At 38.0% G+C, this 18,691-nt stretch overlaps 1 protein-coding gene across 9 annotated transcripts in view; it reads left to right on the forward strand.

Annotated features, from left to right (window-relative positions):
- Nucleotides 1–18,691, forward strand: part of LOC111264007 (pyrokinin-1 receptor) — a 117,401-nt gene that overhangs the window by 91,566 nt on the left and 7,144 nt on the right. For all 9 annotated transcript variants that reach the window (XM_086969887.1, XM_022839597.1, XM_022839585.2 and 6 more), the window contains 2 exons: nt 7,217–7,363; nt 14,480–14,651. In XM_086969887.1, the coding sequence (XP_086826013.1) occupies nt 7,217–7,363; nt 14,480–14,651 (319 nt within the window). The remainder of the gene's footprint in view (nt 1–7,216; nt 7,364–14,479; nt 14,652–18,691) is intronic.

Genomic DNA, 18,691 nt, shown 5'->3' on the forward strand with positions numbered 1-18,691 from the left:
GTCATTCTTATTGCGCGAACAAGTATTCAAAATTATCTCTTCGGTATAACATTAGCAGATTGCCTTTATTAAAAGGTCCAGCCGAGATAGATCTGCCAGATTTATCTGGGCCTTTGTCCAACGGGCGTATAGAACGACATGGTTATCATTTGCTAACTTTGTTGGAAAGAACCAGCGATGGCCACATGCTCATTACTCAGTATAGTAACGCACTCAAAGAGATCTACCTTAACCAACTGCACCAGCCGTCCCCACCATATTTTAGCCTGAAGGGTACAGTTGAGACGGCTTTTACGTAAGCATTTGCTTGTTACTATATTTTGCCAACATCTGAAGGCTATTCGAACGCTGGTCACTATTTCGCAATAGAAATCCTAGCCTGCGGGGTAGATGGGTTGAAAGAAAGATTTCTTTATATATATAGCATAAACATGTATGTAATTATTACTACATTGAAAACACAAGTTAGTTCACGCGGATCTCTAACAAGACGGCAAGCATATCACAAATGAAAATCTTCGTACTGCCGACACGTATACATATATAAATAATAATAATAACAGTAAAAATAATCATACGAAGAAGAATACACATATTCCAGTAGTCGATAAGAACTCATTTATGCACTTACCTTAAAAGTTAGGAATTATAAAAAAAAAAAAAAAAAAAAGAAACACTAACAGAAGTGTTTAATCGCACGGTCAACTCATTAACATTAGATGAATTCATTTGTCTTTTGTGTTAGCCTTTTCATTGTCTCAATATTCGGTCACGCAACCACTATAAGCTTCCAGTGACTACACGCGTATCACTGGGGTAGAAGGGTGCAATACTGTAATCAACCATTGCTATTTCAAACGAGGTAGTTTTACATAGAGTGGAACAAAAATTTCTCAACAATTTAAGAGATTGTATATATATACTGAAATTTTCAGCACATGCTACAGAATTTCATACGAACAAAGTATAACAAAAAAGCTTAGATTTACACGCTACACTTTATATACCCATATATATATATATATATATATATATATATATATGTATGTATATATAAGTGTGTATGTGAAACGAAGAGTTCTACCTTTTTTCGTTTAAAAAAGGTGACCGGGCGACGTAACAACGTTAAAAAGTGAAAAATGAATAGTGGCAGAGGCATTCTATCGGAGACAAAAGGATATGTAGGTAAAGAGATTCGTTTGCCAATGAATGAGGCGTATCTGTCTTTGTGGCCCACATGACACGGCGTTACGACACACTGTTTCGGAGGCAGGCGACAGGATGGGCCTAGAAGGAGGAGCTTACGAAACCCGGGACGAGGAGACGCAGAAACAGATAGAGTAAATGGAAAAATAAAATACACGCATGACGACCGAGCATGGCGATAGGCGGACTGGGTCTGATAAGCGATTACCGTGTCCCATCTACAGTACAATATAACTCATCGATATTCCGCTCTAGCCTGCGTAGTGTCTATGTGCCAATATAATAATAATAAAGAATATTGCTGGTGACAATGGCTGTAATGCTACAGCGGCATTGACGAAGGCTACGATAGATGCAAAAGGACTGACGACGTTTTTCGTTGACGTCACAGAAACAGCAGCAGCAACAGCAGATTTCTTCGCTTTGGCTTATCCTAATAAAGGTCGTTGTGGTTAGTATGATTTAAACAGCGATAAAACGGTAAGTGCGCGAACAAAATTCTGTGCAGCTTATGTGTGCGTGAGTAACTAGCAGATTGAATATCGATCTATGCAACCCTTAAGGTTTTAAATAGTAGAAACCTGCTTTCCGCCTGACGTAAACCTATACTCTTGAAACTAGAGCGCCGCCTTTTAGCAGAATCAATGAACGAGTATGCGGCATATGCTTGAAAAGTTAACGGCACAAGTCTGAATAGAAGAAGATAATACATAGTGAAATTGTGCGACTCATAGGTTTCGATAGTTAGCTTACGGCTTTGAACGTTTTCTTCAATCAATACTTGAAGATAGATGATCTCTGAATAATAGAATCGGCTCGCTCAGTGGTTAACAGTATATCACACTACACTAAATCGTCTGAAGCCCACGAGTCGTTTACCTGTTCTTCTCGATAAAACAAGGCAGATCTTGAAACAATTTCCAAAGCCACCTTTGTATATATCTTCTGTCCCCCTGAGAACCGGCAAAAAGCAATAGTTTCATTGGGCTATCTCCGCAAAGCCACTGATACATTCGTATCCTTCCAGTGTATTAATTAACATAAAAACATCCTCTTTATTTATTGGGAAATCAACCGGTTCGACACGCTGAAGTGAATCTGGTAAGAGCAAATATGTGTGTCGAACGAATGCTGATTTTATGAGACCACAACTAAACGAAAATCTCAGGGTTTAAAGAAAATGGTATCTAGGATTCATCTTGCATGATTGCCTGTATTTACATACTGATATAGAACTTGTACTATGATTTACAGAGCGTTATGCTGTTTTACGTGTTCTTAGTACAACATCAATGTGCCTAATGAACACAGGTTCATGTCGATACCTCGCTATGTATGATAAGAGGTGGATCTACAGCCTGTACGGGGTGTACATGTGTAATTTTTTGAATGGATGGACCTGATCACATCGTGCTAATAGAGTGTCAAGCTCGACTCCTTTAAGAGACAACCTGCGAAGTTCACCCGCCGCACCTGCCTGTTAGAGATCCTATACTCGTCAGAGAGTGTCAACTGTTCTGCGTCGTAGAACAGAGACATCAGGTCGCTAAAACGATACTATCTTGCTTGGTAGATGGGGTGAAACCCGTAAACGAAGTGTATTTGCGATTTTTCAAGGCTTGATTCGCCAGCTGACCTTTATAATGGTATTATGATTGAAGGAAGAAATTTGACGAAATCTTTCAATTTCAGGCAAATTATGGGCAGAACATCTGATTACTCCAGCTTCAATAAGTGCCATATGTGGCTGGCTAGAACGAGTTCATATGGCATACGTGTTATATATATATATATATATATATATATATACATATATATATATATATGTATATATATATCGTAATGAAGAGCTAATAAATTGCGGTACCTGCATTTTTTGCACTGCGGTACCTGTTCCGAAAAAACTCATTGCAAATTCAAATCAAAACGAGCTGCTTGTCTGCCGATGCGGTAACATGGTTAATACCAAGTTCTAACTATCCCACATGGCGCAGTTACAGATAGAATTTGATTAATATGTATAGACTACGTATTTGTCTAGACAAGCGATTTGCCTCGTGAATAATTTCCTTAAGCTAGAAACTATGCAGTATACGCTCGCGTAACTAGAAACGGTCAGTTCCGTTCTTACACACCGAGTGCTTTCGAGGGCATAAGGAGCTGATACGACCTGTTTTTTTCTAGTGTATGCCTTGTTTAAATAGGCTGCTCCTATCAAAAGTATTAGGTATCAGAGCTTATTAAGGGTAAAAATTTGTCCTTCATAACTTCAAAGCATGCCTGAGCCAGTGAAAAAAATTATTTTCAGCGGTTAAATCATTGATAACATTAATGAACCTCATTTTGAGTGTCTTCTTCTTTTTTGTACAAACAGCTCTGTATATGTAACTAGCATATATGTATTACTAGCGCGTATGAGACAATACTAGACAAACGCTGTTAGTGTTTGAGAGGAACTACTCCTTAGAGCAAGCCAGAAAGACCCATTGGATTGGGCGAAATCGGCAAAAAATTAACTGTTTTTTAGAAATAACTTGTTGCTTCATAATGGCTAGTTAAGAAACCCAGCTAATAGTTTGCAGGTGTTCTTTGTTTTATCGAAGCTAGCTGCATAAGGTAGTTAGCCATAGAGCTCAGTCTCTCTCTTGAGGTCATTTAACAAAAACATTTCAATAGATTCAATGCATGTTTATCATTCTTACAATTACAAAAATAAATTAAGTAAGAACGAGAGATTCGAATTTTAAATAAGGGAGATGTGGGTAAGTTCTTCGAGTAGAAATTAGAAAAACCAGTGTACATTCTAGCTTATGCTTTAGTTATTGAATCTGTGGGTCCTGTAAGCGCCATTTAAACTCCGCATGAAAAACGTATTGAATAAAGTATTCCAACTATCAGGTATTAGTTACGCGGTTGAGCTCTGAGCCTGAGGCAAACCACGTGCTGGCTTTGTATCGTATTTATCGCCCAGGGAAAGAACAATTATTACGGATGAGTTTAATCGAAATTCGCAAAATTAGCAATGGATCCATTCAGCTTTTTCTAAACGTGTGTGTATCCTTAATCTTCGTCATAGCGGTCAGTCAGGCACCATAAAACGCCGTTAAATATTCATATAATATAGACGTAATGCTTACATCTAACATTCGTGATTCAATATCTTAGCATATCTATTAATTTTGTCTGGATAATTTCATTTTTTTCAGTAGTGCTATGGATAATAAATGGTTATCACGTGACATTTTTATGCTGACAGTGTTTTCTTACTGTATTTTTTAGTTTTTTTTTTCTCTCTCTACGTAAACTCAAATTGAACCATAGTATAATGGCTATATACAAGAAAGAGAATCATCCACACTCTGTGTCATATTTTGCCTTACACCTAAGTTCAAAACTAACTTATAAATTCTCGCATTCTCGCTCGGCAGTTTTTACCTTCATTCATTGTAAACCCCTGCCTTAATACTACAAATATTTATAGAACCTGAATAAAATCCTAGATGTATGTATATAGCTGAGTATATTTGAGTTGATGGTTCCTATCATACAGGCAACGGTGGAATGTACTTAGGGCTCGTATTTAACATGTAAACCCCGACGGAGCTCATACATCTGTATAGACAACTAGGGCCACTAATTTACTATTAGTGTTCTTGAAAAATAGCAATCCCAGGGTCCAATGAAAGCATCGCCAGTAGAAATAACAGTTAGATTATTAATTTGTTTAACAGTTAGATGCTGTCAACTGCTGCGGCGAGTTGTTTTTAAACGAGCACAAAAAAATGTCAGATTATGACCTTGGCCTCGTAAACGCAAGCGTTTCCAGTCTCCTAATCGCAACCTCTGGTTATGTCACCCCGTTCTCGTTCAACTATGGTACTAAGTGTTTAAGTAAAGTCTATAAATTCCACTGTATTATTTGGACGACGTCGCCTAATCGTACAAAAGTTTCGAACACACAAGGTACCCATTTATACGCATTATATATATATAATCTGGCCCCGATATAGCAATGATTCCAAGTGTACGCCATAGAAAGGGTAAAAGATCACCGGTGCAAGGAGGCTTACGAGTACGCATACTTGAATATTTCGTTGAATCTTCGATCTTTACTATGTTTACATGCTCAGATTAGCTTCCACGAGCACTGGCGTGCTATATCAGCTCTGTCACAAGGATGCAGTAGAGCACTGACTAACATGAATGAGTAGACCAGCGTGTCTTTCTGTTCTTATAATCCTGCTCCATATCCGGATGCATATCCGAACTTCGCCTCGGTAGACCGTCGTCGACCTATACACAGAATCGCCGTTGAACGCGTGTACCTTGCCTGGACTACTCAGTAGAAACAACAAAAAAAAACTACAGATATAGAGCTAAGCAATCAACTAGCCACAGACCGTCCTTCCACAGAGAATCTCCCAGCTAAAAGGATAAGACCGCACAAATCCAAAATAGAAAATTGGATTACCTCTGTTTGGTTATCATCACCTATCATCGCCGGAGTCTTCGATGGTGTACATTCCTAAAGCTATGTCTGCGTTGCGGCTTAGTACCAGTGATAACAGGTACCTGGACGTTCGGCGACAGCCACTCACTCGCGCTTATAACTCGTAACTTATACCATTTTTGCCTGTAGCGGTAAAATTATAAAAAAATCAGAAGTCCTAACTTCCTGCTTTGTAATTCTTAGGACAGATTTGTTGAATTTAACAGAACTTGTCAGCTGAATAATAAGCTTGCTTTTTCCTTAGACGTTCCTAACAGTGATTAAGACACTTCTGGCTAAATTTTAATGAGACCTACGTTTTCGGATGAATCTTGTTCTTTTTTTTTTTTTTTTTCTTTTTACCAAACGTAAAGTACTTAACTAGTATTGAATTTTTAGGCTACATATAAAAAGGACTAGGATACTATACGAGCATATTGTATGAGTAGTTCAACATAGCTATATGCCTTATTAGGGGCTAACTTGAAATCGAATTCGGTTGTCTCTCGAAACGTGTTTTTCGGTGGCTTTACTACTAAGCGTTGCGCACAGTTTGCATCGGTAAGGTTCTATGTGTTTTCACCTTATCTATAATTTTCCAGTACCATTTCTCGATAAAGATTACAGTGAATAAAGTGAAGCGCCGTTTTTTTAGAATATTGCCGAGCGGATGCAATTTATTCTTAGAACGCTTTGGATTGACTCTTAGCGTCTAGGAGACGCGTTAGCAAGCAGCCTTTATACAACTGCCTACCTAACCTAGCAACTGACCTAGGCCGTTCGGACTTCTAACTTCCAGACACATTGTGCTGTCTCATTTTAACGTGGAATCATTTTCATGAGAAAAGCTATTCGCAGCTTCACCTTAACACGCTTCACTCTACGGCTACCAGGCCGTCTGGTTACCCTTTTTCAGCTATCCTGCACGATTTCAGTAATTATGAATGGCTACAGAGAAAATTATGGATATAAATAGCTGTGTAAGGTTCCTACTTAAAGTGTTTCAAATCAGATCTGAAACGAGTCGCTTATTAGATGGTAATTGCGATGTTTTATAATGGGCCAAGGGTCAAGCAAAAACGCTCATTTGACCATCGAGAGAAATCTACAGTGCTTCTTAAGGAATTACCTGCATGACTGAGCACATACTTTACTAGGTTTACGAAATATAACTTCGCTAATTGTAACTTACCAGCTAGCTGTACTTGTCGCAGGATGTAAGTGGGCACCTGTATAACATAATGAAAAAAAAAGAACATGCGATAACACAAGGTGCGTCAATTTCAATCGATCTACGAATTATAACCCAACACCAAAATAGCTTGAAGCACATCCTGATACTGAAATAAAATTGCTAATATTTAATATTAACTTCTTGATAGTGTGGTGTATCATTGTCTTGTTAAGGTTATATAACATACGTGATTGATATTCATTTAGTTGGATAAAGGCACGGAGTTTAAAATTCAGCTATAGATACAAACTTAAGAAAGTAATCTGTTTTTCTGTTCCGTACAACAGGTACATGGCAATATGTCATCCAATGCGTCAGCCAACAAAATCGAAAATTACACGTGCCGTCTGGAATATTATCGTCATCTGGATCCTTTCAATTCTCGCCGCTTCTCCATACACGTTCTTCATGCAAGTTAACTATCTAACATACGAGTACGTACGACATCGAATGATACACGTCCAGTGGGCAGACAAGACGGATTGTGGGTCTCAGGACGTTTTTCTCTGACTTGAACGCAATATGTATCGCGCAATTTTCGCCATATTTAAGACCGAGACTTCAAAAACCTTATTATAGATAACTTTCCAACAACATAATATATATACGATTTGGGGGATTGTCATTCGTGATGGCTTGATGTCCTAGTTTAGCATTTAAAGCTGGGTGTTAAATGGACATTTTTGTGAAACCTACGTAATCTGCGCGGAACTAACGACTACTAACTAACGGCTACCAGAAAGCAGTTGGCGGTGCAGGCAATAGAATACAGAGCAACTGAGACGATTTTACTGGAGATCGATTTTCCCTAGAAATTTCCACAGGGGGGCATTTTTCTTTTTCTTATAATTTCTATGTATTATTTATATTAGGTCTAATTAATATATTAGGTCGTTTAATATAACTTAAACTAAAAAATATATATAGAAAATTCGAAGTTTTCACAGTTCACATATTTTTATTTTCAGTCGAAGTATACACTATTATTATCTATGACTTACTGCCAAACCAGGACCGATGAAGCCGGATTGCATATACAGTAGAGCCTCAAACAGACACTATAGGCTTTCGCAGCTGTACATTTGCTTGAGGATTATGTCCCGCCAGTTAATTTGCATCCATCCGTATGATATTCCTGGAACCCTTATAGATCTATACATTTTTTTTTTATCACAATTTGCAGTTTAATGTAAGAGCGGCTCACCGTTGTAACGTGAAAGCAAAACGTCTATACGTATCTGTTTTCGATCCTCGATCAAATCATACAGTGCCCATTTGACCTTTTCTTAATTTTATTAATTTAACTGGGGTAAACAAGTACGGTGTTTTTGTTGACATACACCAAGCATGAAAGCTAGTGCTTTGTGATTTCTACTTTCCGTTATCCATCTTCAAAACTAACTGTTAAGTTTTCATTTTTCTATCTAGCATTGTTTAATCCAATACTAGGTGTACTTAGTAGTAAAACCCTCAACGAATGTATAGTTTATACGTCGAACTGTCCGTCGTTCTCGTTTCTAAATCGAACTTATATCTGTAAATCATTGAAAAATTTCTGGCTTCCCATGGTCTACCACAACTAATCTGCTTCACGCCAAGTGACGCAACATTTGACAACCGTTTGTTGACTGTTGGCCTCGAATTTGAAAAAAAAATACAGGTGTATTTCAAACACAAAGAGAATATTGTAAAATATCGTACACCTATAGTGTTATCTTGAACTATGAGATTAACGTTCGCTACTGAAGGCCTAATACTTACAGCAATATAGTGCATCCACTATACTAGTAGTACCGCAAAATGAAGTTACGAAGATCGAAAATTGAGTTTTGACTATCTAAGTTATTGCATGAAAGAAACACAGACAGAAATAACTGTTTGTAGATACGGTTATTTTTGGCAGTTCTTAAATTCTGAACTACCACCAAGTTGTATACGAACGTTTCGATGTCTTTGGGTACCTTTTCATGAGACTTTTCTAGATGGCGACGCCTGTTGATACTAATCCACTTGTTGCTCCCTAAGCGCTCAACATTTAAATGTAGGAAGCACTTCTTTTTTCGTAAGTTCTATATATTAACTCATTATCAATTAAACCTTCGCTAGTAACTTAATAATCGTTCATTATATCTAGTCCACTAGATTTGTCGTGCCTTCGTGCATTGAATAGATTTCAGATTTATTATAATTTCTTAAAATACAGAGTATATCAATGTTGACTCCGAGTCATAACCCAGGGCCAGTTGCTCTTTTCACATAGCTATGATTCGTGTACTGACCCTTTTAGAACGGGAAATATGTTCGACAATTACACGCTGAAGTTCACGAGGAAGTATTCGCTCACATTTATAAAGTCTTCAGAGCGTTGCAGCCAGATTCAAAATATACCCACTTTTATCAAAGCGTTAATTATGTCATCACTGTATCTGTAAAGCGATACTTCCTGAGATGCACGTGGCCGTCTTATTTCAAAATGCAAACATTTTATAATAATAATAATGACAAATTGTTATTATTATTCTTTCTTAGACCGAAGCTTAATTAATAACGTCTTTAATGTTTTCTTCTGTTTTTACCTTCATACTGTTTGTACATGATGGATGAATTTGTTTTTCTTAGGTAAAAACGTGATCTCTGATGTTCCTATTTGAAGAAGTGCTTTCAGAGAAACTTACCGTTGTTTCTTAATTCTAATATTGATAATAACAATAGTAACAATCATTGTTACTAGAAAAGCAAGCTCTTTACGGAGTATTCGAAAAGGTTATATACTACTATATCGTAGCTCCAACAGTGAGTTATAAAAGAATTTATTTGTTATATTATTTCAGACTTGAATTTTGATATCTGATTTGAACACTACCCACAGATACTGGGGCGTATGTATCCATATGCGAAGGACATATGTTGCACCCATACATATATGACCGAATAATTGTTTTTTTGTGCATATCTTACATCGATATAGGACTCATATGTTTACAGAATACCAACAATGAGCACCTGGGTTATTCCTAAAGCTAACAACGCGAAAGCGCTTTATCTCTGAACGAGGAGTATATGAGCTGAGACCTGATGGTAAAGACCGTCTGCAATATAGAGATAATACAAATACTACCTACATCTGTATCACTGATTAGCAGCTTTTGTTTCAGAAATGTCTTGTACAGCATGCTATTCCCATTGCAGAGCACTTATCTCCTTATGTCATTCTGGTATTATTTCTATAACCACTATTGTTTTTCTGTTCCTATTTCTCTTTGCTCCCTAAAATGGCTTATGTAGATGGAGTCTTTCAGTTTTATTTTTAAGCAGTAATGGGGTTTTATTGCAAGATACGTTTTGCCTTAGATTTTGAAATGGATCTAATTTTTTTCTTATTTTGCCCTAGTTAGTTTGTAGCAGATTTCTGCGCTACCAAAACCGTGCAACTAAAAAGTTGTCCAATTTTCGCTACTGCACTCGAGGCAACCTCTTCGCTGGAAAATAAGTAGCTGATACGACGAAGACTGCGAAAAATATCGAAGCCTGGTTGACGATATCTGAGGGTGTTTATCAAAATCGATTGCAGCACGTTGAAGCCGAAGCTCCCTGCTTTATTAAAAAATCGCACGACAGAGAATGAAAACCCGTAGACTGCGTAAAAATTCAACTTCAGTCGCCTCAAAGGCCTTCTGCGCCTTTAGAAGGTGGTCATATCACTGCGGAGAATCTTCTGTATGCGCTGGACAGTATAATGAAGACAGTAAAGCGGCTCCCATATTAGCTCAATGAAGACGCCATTTCTAGCTCCTTACTAATGTGCATCTCATTGCTCAGTTTTAAAACATCATTTCGAAAGTCATTTCGACGTAAGGCCGGTATCGAGGACGAGAAAGTAATTACATTCAACAACTTTAATGTAAGAGAGGACAGTTAAATCGTCGTTAAGGTTTATCATAAACAGCTCTGAAGGTACGTTGAAGTACGTACAGCTGAAGGGGCGCTCTGCATTAAGCTTCGAAAATATAGCGAAATGATAGATGCAGAGGGCCACACAACTGAACGCGTCTCTGAACTTGCTCAATAAATTGACGATACAAAAGTTCTCAAGACAAAAGCTATGATATGTGCCTTGATTATCCGAAACGTTCTGACGGATCCCGAGCTCTTTAATTTTGTCTCATAGATCGGATCTTGCTCAACTGAGTTATAAGTGTTCGGATTCGTACAATACGACTTAGGAGACAAACTGTCCAAAGAAATAGGCAAACAGTGAAGAAACAATTTTTTAAATGAGTACCTGCCGTTGGCATTTGATAAGTTGAAGAATCTGTCGGCTGCTCATACAGCAAACAAAACCCGCTAAGGTTAGTTTTTTTTTTTAATAGTAAGCACCACTTCAATGGGTTCGATAACGAAAGTACTTCCTCACTGTGTGTTTGTTATTTAAATTCTAGCTAGACTAATCCATTTTTCTTCAGCCAATAAATTCCTGAAAGAATTACACCTTTGAAGGATCACTTAGTTTAATCTGGACCTTGAAGGCGTGGCTATTTCTAAGCATGCGACCGGCAGCCGATCTTTAATTATTTAAGGCGTAAAGTCGACTCATACGTCGCAACTGGCAACATAGAGATGTACTGAAACTTACCTAATGCAACACTGTGAAACGAATACCATTAGCCAATATGTATTTGCGTGCTAATGTCATTTTATAAATTTATGACGGTTTCACAAGGCAGTCTTTCGACGGGCTCTGCTAACATCAGCGGCAATTAATCGGTACGCGTTCTTCTCACAACTCCCGCTCTCGTCCGAATCTGATCGCCACAGTCGCCTGTGTCAACGATCGCTTTTGACGTCGTTGATTACGTAGGTTACGCAGCATTTTCATGACGTCAAAAACGCATCCTTACGTTTGTTTCTGTGAATATCCGGTAGTTCGAAGGGTCGCCTACGCTCAAGCTACGCAGCGACTCTTTTTGCGGCTAGTAGTACTCTCAATATGTCACATCATTGGTTTTTTTCTAAGATAATTTTCGAAGGTAATGCAGCTCGAGCAATAATGCAAACGTTTTGAACACTTTTCCGCGTGCTGGATTGCGTACAGAGGGGCGCACACGCGTCCATAGAGTACATCGTCGTATTGCCTTCTAACGACGGACATGGATCGTGCGTTGCTACTTCCGACGTTGACTGATTACCTATAGAATACACCGGGGACGAAAGGTTTTTCATAGCTAAAAATGTAATATATAGACAAATATGCGAAACGGTTACGTGTTGTTTAAATTTTTCGGCCTATTTTTCCTTTCTGACAGTTCTATCATAACTAACTTCGCTTTCTTGGCTATTAGAAAATGTATTTTACAGAACTAGCTAGGCAGAATGGTCTGAACTTAAGGCCCGCGCAATACGTGAGCACGTTCAATGTTATCTCTATGCTGACAGTATGTGGGGCTAAATACGGAATAAGAGAACGTGACTACGGTATGACATATCAAGCGAGAGCCCCTAATAAGCTGGTGCTCTTAATTGCTAAGATATGCTACCAGGGTAATTCTTGATTGAAATAACTGTAGCCCGATTGTCGGCGTGTGCTGTAGAGCATCCAGCTGCATCGAATGAGATGTCTTTTTTGTTATTAATGAACTGACTGTCGAAGAAACGTAACTTCGGCACTGAACTGCCATAAATGAATCATAACCGAAAGCTGGGGTCACATAATTTGTCATAACGATATCACCTAATCAACAGATGGTTCTGAAGGGATCGAGCTGAATATGTTTCCTCTGAAAAACCAAATTCTATTTATGTCAATTTGATGACCAGGCTACTTGTGGACTGCTGCGAATGCTGTGTTTGAGCCGGAACGCAGAGAGCTAAAAGTAAACATGTAAACAAGATATCTATCATTAATTCTATCTATTGCATAGAATTTTTTCCTAACCTAAATCTAAAAATAAATAAAAAAAACATTTTTTTTTCTAAATCTACCAGTTTAAATGATAGCTGGCCCGCCAAACGTAGGACGTCTGTATACGATATACTTAAATAAGAAAAGCCCGTGTCAGCGGCTAATACGATGCTTCCATTGGGTCGAGGTATAGAGAAAGGGTGAGTGTGAACTACTTGCTTATTAAATATACTACCATTGTCGGTTTTTATGAGCGCTCTGTTAGATTCAACCTGGAACTTTAGTCGTTTAGAGTGGCGCTAAGTGCATACTCGATACTTCCTTAACGTGATTTTCGGCTGTCAAGTGCCTTTTATGTGGAAAAAGAAAACGAAAATCTGGTTATATAGGTTGGCATCAAATGCTTTTTAGATGCTAACATTTTTCCTTTTTAACAAAAGGGAACCGAATTATGCTCTAGGGTCTTGCCTTAGGCCTTTGCGGGCTGATGGTACATTTTCCTACATGGTGGTGAAACCTTCCGTGCAGTTGCATGGTAAAATTACCACCATCACGTATTTCACAACGTAAATAGGCAAAATTGCAGGACAAGAAAATATAATACATTTAACGGTGGTCCTAATTAAGAACTTGCACGGGTGTGTTCTGGCAGGACAGGATTAGACTTATCCTGTCAGAAGGATGAATATTGGTTTCTTAAAGATGTGCATTTAGCTCTTGCGAGGTAGAGCATTATCTAAAATAACACGCAATGTTATTTTTATAGAATATTTTTTAAGTCTGGATCAGTTTAACACATAACTTTTGCTTGCAGTGAAGTCGGCTATGTAACCCGAGGAATCGTGACTCATTCAGGGGGAAAACATTCACTTCAGCTAGATTATCCATAACGAATTTTTACAGTCTCTCTGATAGAGAAGAGTGAAACTCATCTTCTTTGTGTTTCGGCGATCTTTGACGTCCATTAGCATCGCTTGTAAGCACATCTTTCCCTTGGATCTAAAAAAAAATCAGGCCATATACTTAAGTGTGGTTCGTGGCACCCGCCGTAAAATATTTCGTCTCATAGCGCAGACGCACGCACTGTGCCCACTCACGTAAAGCTCACATCACAAATTCCAAGAAAAAGGACGAAGTTTACGAAATCGGCAACCCTATTGTGAGGCGAACTTACTAGAACGCAGATCAGTGAATAAATAATAATCAGTCATTGTTGCACGCCTATTCATGTTTGTGTTACCGTTTTTTTTTTTTTTTTTTTTTTTTTTGTATACGTATGAGAAAACAGTTTGTATTGGCAGTAATTATGACTTTGTCCAGGACTAGTTCTTAGTCACTGAACGGCCATGTACGCATTAAACAATAGTATAAAAATACATTTCTAAAGTTTTGGATGCAAATACTAATAGAAGTCTCAACAACTACCGAAACAATTACGATATCGTGTATCTGCTTTAGAGTGTGAGTTTCAATCTTTCTTACCGATCATAGCATTAAACAGTTATCATATGTATTGCATAACAAAGTAAATCTAATAAAGGCAATGGTTAGGAAAACCCAGCTAGCTTCCATATCTCCGATATTGTATTCGCTATAAGTGACTGCCCTATGTTTTTGCTCTGTTTGCTTTTCTATGTGACCGTCAACGCAGGACCGGTGAGCCAATTCGAGCGTCCGCGTGGTGTGGCTTCCCATTTAATCAGCCTGACAATTCCTGGGAGTTTCTCCTGCTATGCTCAACGTTCGTGTTCTTCGTCGCACCCATATCCATCATCATGGTTCTTTATTTACGAATCGCCGTAGCGCTCAACAAGACTCTCAAGGTATTCTTGCAAAAACACGATGACATCAAACAATTAACAAACAGGACAAAAACCAGCAGTAGGCAAGTTTATCATGCTCACGATAACAGCCGCTCCCCGTACTATTCTCCTAATTCTAACTGCGTAATAATCTAGCAATGATATAAGGACAATGCTAAGTTTATTTCATTTAGCGCTAGTATCCTGTCAGTGCATGTTGTCCGCTCACTGCCCAATAGTAACGAACTCAATTAGTCGGTTAACTCTACGAACGATGTTTCAACGAAATGCATTTCGACCACTTGTTGAAGATATATACAAGATACAGAAGCTAATTTTGAACCTTTCTTGTACTCTCTACCTGAGACTATATCTAGATAAAAAGAATAGTTTCAACTAAGTTTTCACTCCTGACGGTAATATTTATTCACTATAGCCACGACTGCCGCGATTAGAACTTCAATTTAGGTCCGTCCTTAGCCGTTCTTAATCTCATCAGATGTTCCTGTTTCTATTCTGTAGATGTTGTCCTGATAGTACGGGTCAACGCTGACATGTCGAAACCCGTTCGACTCTCGTTCAGTAATACATACATTGTACTCCGATGGGTTGAAATCTAGATTGTTTAGTACACATCTGTATGATCCAGAAGTCCAGTCAACCCTGCACTACTAATTTAAGCCGGTGCGCCACGTTGTCGGAAGATTTCTAGTTTTTCGTTAGGCACTTGTATCCATATAAATTATCCACGACTACACATCAGTTTGTAAGACATACAGGCAACATTGTTTAGTGGTGCCTTGGCCTTTTTGCAAGACCTGTGAAGGCATGAAGTCTTCTTCACTGGATATGGCACCCAGAATGTAAACGCTAAGCTTTCAAAATTTGTTTTCCCCATAGTAGATACATTCTCTGAATCATAACCGAAAGCATCGACGATAAAAAAAAGTTTTCGTCAAAGAATAATCGAAAGCAATTTCTTCCTTCATTTTTGTGAAAATTGGATAATAAACAACACGCAATCAAACCTTTTGCCTTTCTTGAGAGCATTTGTCTGATTTTTACGACATGTGAAGTATACATGAGGTCTTCATCCGTAACATCGTACGCTCACTAACACCAAATTTCATCATTTAATCCGTCGATTAACATCGATTAACTCTGGAGGAGTCCGCACTGTTTTTTCTTCGGATCTTTATCATGGTGCTGCGTTAAGAGCTGGTTTGGCTTCTTCTGCAGCCACATGTGCAGTAATACACAATCATTATTTAAAACATTTAGATTCTCAGTAGAGTTCCGACATTAACTGATCTTTGTTTGAGTCCCGAAAACAACAAACACTTTGTTGCCATGACAAGTTTGCGGGCTTTGTTGTAGAAAAAACTGGCTTTGCTCGTTCATCCTAATTTAAGTGTAAGCCATACATTGTTTATACATCTTTTTCTAAAAGTAACACTGTTCTCTTTAGTGCTCAATATATTTGTAGAAGTTAGGTGTAAGAATGCAACTTATGTATGAATTTTGCATGCCATAAATGCTTCCGTTATTTTCACACAACCTTTATTTCACAAACTTATCTACTCAGATTTTGATATGTAGCATAGCGATGCTCGAGAAGGCGATATTTACATTCTCAGAAACAGCTTCTCAGCCTATTACAACAACAGTTTTACTTTATAAATATACATATATAAATTTTCAGATAAATGCCCCATCAAAAACGGCGACGGCTTTGACATGGGCCTAAAATTAGGTGGATATTAAACTGATGCATTTTAAAAGATGAAATCTTTAACAACGAATCATAGGATGGTTAGCCAATTACCTTGTAGGGCAGACGTTTCTGATTACACTGGCCGATATACGGGTGATAGGCTCGCCACGTCCTGCCGCGTAGTAGCTGGGCTGGTTCGGTCTCCTGGTGCGTCCCAGAGGTACACTTCAGAAAAGCCTATAGTATTAAACTCATAGAAGCGCGGTCAGCTATCAAATCGCTCAGCTGTTTGAAGAGCTTCAATGGCAATAACTAAGAAATTATCAAATAACTTTAGACATCTGCTAATTGAAACGCTTCAACAGCATAAATCTAAATAAACATTCTATTCATTGAAATTACGATAGATGCATATGTTTTGCCCTTAAGGGAACGTAATAATTGTTGTAGCTGTTCTGAAACGTACACGGATACGCAAATACACACCTGTGAAAACAATGTAATATATAATACCTGTTTAATTACGAATAAGTTCTAATTTTGGTAGATTCTGCCGATATAGACCGTATTAACTTTTCCTTAGCCTTTGCCCTTTAGCTTGAAAAATTGTTAAAATTCAGGATGACTAGTCCTGACCAACTAACTAAGACGACGGGGAGTAAACGATTGTAGGGGCTGAAGGATAACATAATCGGGAGTGGAAATCATACTTGATAAAATAATGTTCGTTTCTAAGAATATTTTTAAATAAAATTCTAGATTATTGCAGATTTAGTTCATCATATCAAATCTGCAACGTAACATTGACAAACAATCTTCTAGTATAACTGAAATATGCTGATCTGCGTGATTTCTCAGATATCGTCGTATCTGATCGTGTAAACATAACTATATGGTTCAATTGCCACAGTATATTGGATAAGTTTTCAAAAAAAAACACCCACATCTGTCAAAAGTATAATTATATTCATGCAAAGTCAATTGTCTAGTATACAGAAAATGGGTGTCAAATTTATTACTGCGCTTTTTGAAATCTAGACCTTTTAATCTTCTCATTGTTCAATTAATTCCTGGACAGCAGCTATTTTAATGTCCTAATATGATATGATGAAGTGTTCGTTAAGAAGCAGTCTTTTTAGATTGCCGGTTAGTAGTACTACGTTATTGACCGATAGTCTTCACCAATATGCTCACGATTATAAAGCTTTCTCAAGAATTAATGATGATAATTGCCATCAGGATCTTGGCAACGCCTGGGGCAATCATAGCCTAATTACGCTTGCAGACATTTCATATCTCTCGGATATATATATATATATAGAATCGCATTAACGTGCTGAGCATTGAATGGTTAACACACGTAAACCATATATAACGTGCGCGTAACCATTTAAGCACATCGATGCTTCTTAATATAGGACATGTATTATAGGTTCAATGTCAATCATCCGTTCTGTATTATTTAAATGATCTTACCACTCGCCGTATACGGATAAAATTGAGCCTTTTTTTTTCGCGTAGAGTCAAATTATTCGTACAAGCGGAAATTTGTTTGTTCTGACAACGATGATATTTTTCAGTCTGTTTGAACGAGGGCCGTGGCCTTACGTGCTATTGAATGTAGCAAATATAATGATGAAACTTGAACCATGGGGTGTCTCGTATAAATTCAAGCACCTTTTTGGCTCGGTTGTCACAGCAAATTTTTCATGGCGGGGAGGAGAGCTATGATAATTTTTTTTTTTTGTGAAACCGACAGCCTACGTTGTTACAAGTTTTCGTGCGGCGTCCATAAGATTTCTATAAAACAAAGCGCAAGATCCTCACCAGGGCCTTGGGTTAAAGGGTTCGAAATTGCTCAAAAGATGTAAAAAGCCATTATCTTGCATCTATGATACAGAGGCTACCAATTCTTTTCGAGAAAGTACTTGAAAGTTTAGTCGTCCAGATAAGCTCTAATACTTATCCTTTCTAAAATCCTTTGGACATTGTTTTGGATCTTTTGGCCACTTTGAACGCTAGTGTTTCTACGATTCTTAGCCCGCTATCGGCACGAAGTCCGCCGTTTTTAATGGAACCTAATATCTGAGCAATATTTAACGTAACTGTACGTACCTACGTTGCTCAACGTTAGTTGCGGATTAACCAAGTAATATTATAAGGATAACCAATGGGGCTGTGTGTGGATTCTGAATACAGGTTGTTTAAATGCGGTCCCGAAAACAGAGCATAGGAAATTCTAATTTATTCAAAGCACCTTGGAAATTATGTCAAAAAATGAAGATAGAAAATTGTCATTATAGCCACTGGTTATTCTTGCACGACCCCTCCGTCTTGCTCACCGAAA

Source organism: Varroa jacobsoni, unplaced genomic scaffold (assembly GCF_002532875.2).
Source record: "Varroa jacobsoni isolate VJ856 unplaced genomic scaffold, vjacob_1.0 scaffold_90, whole genome shotgun sequence".
Classification (NCBI taxonomy): Eukaryota; Metazoa; Arthropoda; class Arachnida; order Mesostigmata; family Varroidae; genus Varroa; species Varroa jacobsoni.